General features: G+C 39.5%; 1 protein-coding gene across 1 annotated transcript in view; it reads right to left on the reverse strand.

The window, feature by feature from the left end:
* The window catches only part of ipmkb (inositol polyphosphate multikinase b), a 35,514-nt gene that overhangs the window by 18,450 nt on the left and 10,616 nt on the right, over nucleotides 1-6,448 (reverse strand). The window contains exons 3-4 of the mRNA XM_016283231.1: nucleotides 1,239-1,335; nucleotides 975-1,147 (exon numbers count right to left, since the gene is read on the reverse strand). Coding sequence (XP_016138717.1) covers nucleotides 975-1,147; nucleotides 1,239-1,335 — 270 coding nt within the window. The remainder of the gene's footprint in view (nucleotides 1-974; nucleotides 1,148-1,238; nucleotides 1,336-6,448) is intronic.

A 6,448-nucleotide genomic window follows, 5' to 3' on the forward strand; every position in this document is an offset into this window, starting at 1 on the left:
ACTTTTTTGTATACATTTTAATTCCTTTGCTTAACAGTTCTATCTGATTATTAGATAGACTTATCCATATTAGACAGAACTGAACGATGACAGTGAACAAGAGAGAGAATGTGAGCACTATGTGCTCAGGTGCTGCCGCTGTCAGCGCCATCAAAATAAAAGTCCGGCGCACAGTCAAAAAAAAAACTCGCCTCGAACACATCGGCCAAACAAAAAAACTTATCGGCTAATGCCGATATTTGAAAAATGCCAAATATCGGCCTTGGCGATATATCGGTTGACCACTACACACGGATACGTCATTTTCGTTCAAATCAATGTGTAAACAACAGTAAACAACATATCCGCGTGACGCATCTGACACAGAACAGCATAATCTGTTAACGTTCAGTGGGTTTAGAAAAGGGCTGCCCAAACTCGGTACTGGAGGGCCGGTGTCCGGCAGAGTTTAGCTCCAACTTGCCTCAACACACCTGCCTTCAAGTTTCTAGTATGCCTAGTAAGAGCTTGATTAGCTGGTTCAGATGTGTTTAATTGGGGTTGGAGCTAAACTCTTCAGGACACCGGCCCTCCAGGACCGAGTCTGGGCAGACCTGGTTTAGAATAACACGAGGTTGAGTAACTAATAACAGAATTTTCATTTTTGGATGAACTACCCGTTTAATGAATAAAAGGGGGGGGGGGACATTCTAACAAAATGTAAATTTTTCTCTCACAAATATTGAATGTTAGACATTTTTTATAAGTTTAAAATTCTTCATGTAATGTAACTAATTATAATTTTTTTTTAGTGCCGTCAAACAATTAATTGCGATTAATCACATCCAAAATATGTTTTTGTTTACATAATATATGTGTGTGCACTGTGTCTATTTATTATGTATATGTAAATACACACACACACACACACACAGTATTTATTTAGAAAATATTTACACGTATATTTACAAAATGATTTGAAAGACAAAACATACCCTCATCCCCAAAACCAAGAAGCCGATCTCCTCCATCAGTGGGTATTTCCTGATCTGCTGTTCCCGTTTCTCCTGTGAAGCGAAGGGGTCATAGCTCTTCTGGCCGATCTTCACGTCCATAATGCATGGCTTCTGAAACCTGCGTGTCACGTCTTCCAGCTTGAGGTACAGGTCTGTGGAAGAGAGCGAGCAGACATGTCGACTAAACATGCTGTACAGTATATCCACCAATCTCCTCATAGCTTCATGCATCCATCTGTGTACCTGTGGGAGCATCTGGTGAGGACCACGTGCCATAGTACTTGGGAAGGTGCGCTTGGAGGTCTACAAGACAGGGGTCGCAGTGGTCTTCAGCATACACCTGACAAAAACAAGACCACATTGTGAAATTTTTGTATTGGAATGTATATATACAAACCCAATTCCAAAAAAGTTGGGACACTGTACAAATTGTGAGTAAAGTGTCCTGGAGGAATTCAACCAAACCACCGACTCTTGGGCGGGTCACTGATGTGAGGCCTTTAAGGTCTGAGAAGATTCACGCCTCTCAAGATGGGATTGTCCAATGAGAAAGGCGGGAATTCCAAGTGGGAGTTTGGAAATACTGGGGAGTTTATGACCCTTTGTGTGGAAGCATGGTAATTTGCATATGGAACATGAATCGAAATTACTAAAGATTCTCAGGACACTAATATATTGCCTATGTACCAACATATAATATACACGCTCGTTTAGATCATCAGAAGGCGAATTCATAGATACTAAACATGGTAGGATTACATATAGGTAAGATGACAGGAACGAGTGGTTCCATCATAAGCCTGCATAAAACAGTATACAATCTCAAAGACAACAAACACAATGAACTGAAGGATATGCGTGTTCATTCAAAGAAAGGTATTCCTATGGATTAATTAGAGAAGAGTCCATTTCTACTGTGCACTGTGTCTTTCCTATGGAAATTGTAGTGAGAGGTTTAATTCTCAACATGCCATTAGGTCGTAAATGTATCTGGTCTAGCAAAGGTGTCGTGCTTGCCATGGGGACCAGGGGGGGCCTGGTGTCGTTGCAGACATCCTGGCACCCAGTATGTTTATTGGATGAGGGGTCTGTGAATGTTTGTTAATCTAATGAATAATTGATTTGTTAAATCAAATGAAAAATGGTGCATCTGATTGGTCCAGATGCTACATATGCTTGGTTTTACTGTACTGTAATGGTATCACTATACACTATATTATATATTGGTATACACTAACACTATACTGTTCAACCACTACATATAACAACGATTTAAACCCTTGCTTTGGTGCAGTTCTGGATTGACAGGTGAGTGGGTGGCCCTTCACTGTCGTCCAGGACATTAGTGTTTGCACTACAAATACTATGCGTTCACATGTGTGTCACTACTTCTCTATGCAATTTTAACGACTAGATCACAAAACATTTTGGATTCCATTACACGCGTGATCACACGCGATCAGATGACCAACACAGATCTTAATAATAGGCATTAATGGATTTAAAATTACTTCTTCAGAAACGCTAATGGCTAATTTTGTCCATACAAATTGAAGTCAATGGTCATCAAAACTTTTTCGTTACTACCTTTCTTCAAAATATCTTATTTTGTGGCCAACGGGAAAAAAAATAGGTCGTCATCATGTTGGTGTGGACTCTATTTTCTATATGTGCATACCAGTGGCGTGCAGTGGTGTTTTAAAAGGAGGAGGCCATTACTAACAATTTTTTATTTTATTTAATATTTTAAATAATTATACATTTCATAGTGTTTTTATGCATTTTTACATTTATTCCAAAATAATAACTATAGGCAGTAACAATTTGAACAATATTTTGGAAACACTTTACAATAAGGTTTCATTAGTTAATTACTAATTAGTAAATTACTTTAGTAAACGAACTAAAAATGAACAATACTTCTACAGCATTTATTAATCTTAGTTAGATGACAGCAGTATTTTCTTAGTGACATGCTATTTACACGAAGTGCAAATAACTATAGATTGTATTTACACTATGTTAAAATAGCAATATTTTCTGCTTATTGCAAATAGTGGCAAATATCTAAAGTACTGAGTGCAAATCATAATTTTAATTCAAATTATTAAATGGATGCCACCATATTGGGACAATAAAAGCCCTCCCTACACCTACCCAATGTGATTTGAAAACAAAGGGGGAAAAAACGTTCGGCAAAAGGTGGAATCGAACCCGCCTCGATCACGTCAAAAATGACTTCGGCACACGCTTTACCATCTTTGCCACTGGAGCTATGTTTAGACTTATAGGCCTGGTTTCATAGACAGGGCTTAGCTTAAGCCAGGATTAAGCCATAGTTCATAGGACATTCAAGTAATTTTTATAAACATGCCTTAGAAAAAAGCATTACTGGTGTGCATCTTAAGACAAAAAGGCACTGACATGTTTTAAGATCAGTCAGTGCAAGTTTCTTTCAGTTGAAACAGCTCAGATTTACATTTCAGTCTAGGACTAGGCTTACACCTTGTCTGTGAAACCGGGGGATAGTCTTTTGAAGTGTTGACTAGCCCAATCACACGTTGGTATAAAATAACCTCTGCCAACAAGGCGGGCTATTTGCACTTAAAGACCCCCGGTAGTGAAAATCAAGTTTTTATGTTGTTTATTTGTCTATGTGGTGTTTTTAATTTGCTTTTAGACAAACCATGTGCCAATCCATTAATCAACACCATTGCCGAGTATTTTTTCCTTAAAACTGTAGTTTCCCCAATGGCAGTCCCAGAAACTGTTTGCTACATCACAAAAATCAATAACCGATCACGTCAAGCGACAGATTCCTATCATTAGCATATCCCTCTCTCCATTTACACAAATGCGGCGCACATAGAGATCATAGCATAGAGATTGCATGCAAAATATACCAATAGGATTACCAGCACAAAACCAAAAATAAAATAGAGCAAAAAACCCATGAAGCCGTGGTTTAACGTGAATTTAGAACCGCTAACTTTAATAAAAGCCTGCGGTAACAGTGTAAAAGTAGCCTGGAGTCAGACCCACCTCTCCTGCATTGGCATCCGCACTTCACAAGCATTGCTCGCGGGCACGAATCAAGAATCACAAACTTGGCTGCAATCGCATTTTCAAGGCATTTTGAGGACACAACATCGTCAAGTAACTTTAAAGGGGTCATAGGATGCCCATTTTTCACAAGTTGATATGATTCTTTAGAATCTTGTCTGTAACATAGTTTGGTTAAAATTTCTCAACAGTAGAGTAAAAAACACCTTTTACCCTGTCAAAAACAGCTCTTTTCAGAGCATGCAGATTTGTAGCATTTTCCTTTAAATGTTAATTAGCTCTGCTGACCCCGCCCCTCTCTTTCGAGCCGCTCTCAGAGAGACTGTTTACTTTAGCCGCATTCATCGTGAAACTTGCCTGCGGTAACAGTGTAAAAGTAGCCTGGAGTCAGACCCACCTCTCCCGCATTGGCGTCCGCACTTCACAAGCATTGCTCGCGGGCGCGAATCAAGAATCACAAACTTGGCTGCAATCGCATTTTCAAGGCATTTTGAGGACACAACATCGTCAAGTAACTTTAAAGGGGTCATAGGATGCCCATTTTTCACAAGTTGATATGATTCTTTAGAATCTTGTCTGTAACATAGTTTGGTTAAAATTTCTCAACAGTAGAGTAAAAAACACCTTTTACCCTGTCAAAAACAGCTCTTTTCAGAGCATGCAGATTTGTAGCATTTTCCTTTAAATGTTAATTAGCTCTGCTGACCCCGCCCCTCTCTTTCGAGCCGCTCTCAGAGAGACTGTTTACTTTAGCCGCATTCATCGTGAAACTTGCTCATTAGCACATTATTAGGAAGGGCGATTTGCAAAGATTCGTTAAAAAAACCTTACACACTTCTTCTGTAGGTGAAGCTGGATCACGAATGATTCGCGTGAACATAGATGCATTTATGTAGATCGGGGTGCATTCCCTTCAAAAACAAACATAATCCTCTGCATCTTCACTGGCTCAGATGTCGGGAGTAAATGACGACTGCTATGTTCATTATTACATCCAACAACAGAAGACCTCAATCGCTTAGGAGTCATTCTCGTCTACATCTGCTCCGGCGCTGAAACAATGGCGGACTGATGACAGCTCACTCAGGGCGGAGCTAAGGTAAGACGCCAGTCCAGTCTGTGCTGAAACACTACCGTCAATCAAACTATCGTGAGAGGGGCCTGTCTGTGTGACGTCAAACAGACAGGCATCTGAGATCAGCTCGATTTGAGAAAGGGGTAAAGATTTTAGTAGATTAACAAAAAAACCACTGGGTGGATTTTTATCATTTTAGGGTGGTTGTGTACTAGGGCTGGGTATAGTTCAAAAATGTTCCATATCGATAAAGATACCTTGACTTCAATACCGGTTCCGGAACGATACTTTTTTCGATACCAATTTTATGAAATCAATTTGAACAAGATTACATTATCTAAAAAAAAAACTTTTTTATTTTTCAGCTTGTTGATGTTTATACAATCTCAAAGACTCATCTCCTGAGCCACTGCACAAAGGAACAAAATGTAACCAACTAACCAACACAGTGCAAATAGTTTTAATAAAGCTCAAATAGTCTTCAGTTTACACATCTGTTAGGCTACATTTACACTAGTACACTAGTGTTTTAAAACGCACTGCTCAGACAGAATCATGATTTTATTTATTTTCCACTGATTTACTGATGAGCATTAGCAGCTTCCAGCACTGTCTGCCTGTGTTCTCTCTTCCATGATTGCTGCTCTGACTCCGAGTCAGAGGTAAAAACATATTTAATTTCAGCAAAATGACATGGCCAAAACACACATTAGACGGCAATCGGAAGTTATTACAAACACTCGATGGTGGTTTAAAGGGAGTTTTGAGTAAAAGCGGAATATAAATCTTATTTATTGTCTTATGTATAGCATGATGCTACAGTTTGCATGAATGGCCACATAACACACGCTTTCGGTCGTGTAGTATGAACGAACATCTGTATATGATCGGAACTCCACACAGCTCCCACGCTACTCTCCATTGGAAATGAATGACTGAATGACTGGTCTGTCACTTGTCGGAGATAGTGGAAAGCCCGGCTTGAAACGCCAGTATGACGAGGATTGTTTTCCTTTTAAAGGGGTCATATGATGCGATTTCAAGTTTTCCTTTCTCTTTGGAGTGTTACAAGCTGATTGTGCATAGATAAGATCCCTGAAGTTGCAAAGACTAAAGTCTCAAAACCAAAGAGATATTCTTTATCAAAGTTAAGACTCTGCCACGCCCCCCTAAAACGGCTCGTTCTAACACGCCCCCACATATCTACATCACTATGTGGAAATATTAGCATAATGCCGCCCAAATGTTCACGCAAAGAAAGAAGGCGTGGTTTCAGTAACCGCAGTTAGTGTTGAAGCAGCATGTCAGGGAGACG

Source organism: Sinocyclocheilus grahami, unplaced genomic scaffold (genome assembly GCF_001515645.1).
Source record: "Sinocyclocheilus grahami isolate Dianchi unplaced genomic scaffold, SAMN03320097.WGS_v1.1 scaffold172.1, whole genome shotgun sequence".
Taxonomy (NCBI): Eukaryota; Metazoa; Chordata; class Actinopteri; order Cypriniformes; family Cyprinidae; genus Sinocyclocheilus; species Sinocyclocheilus grahami.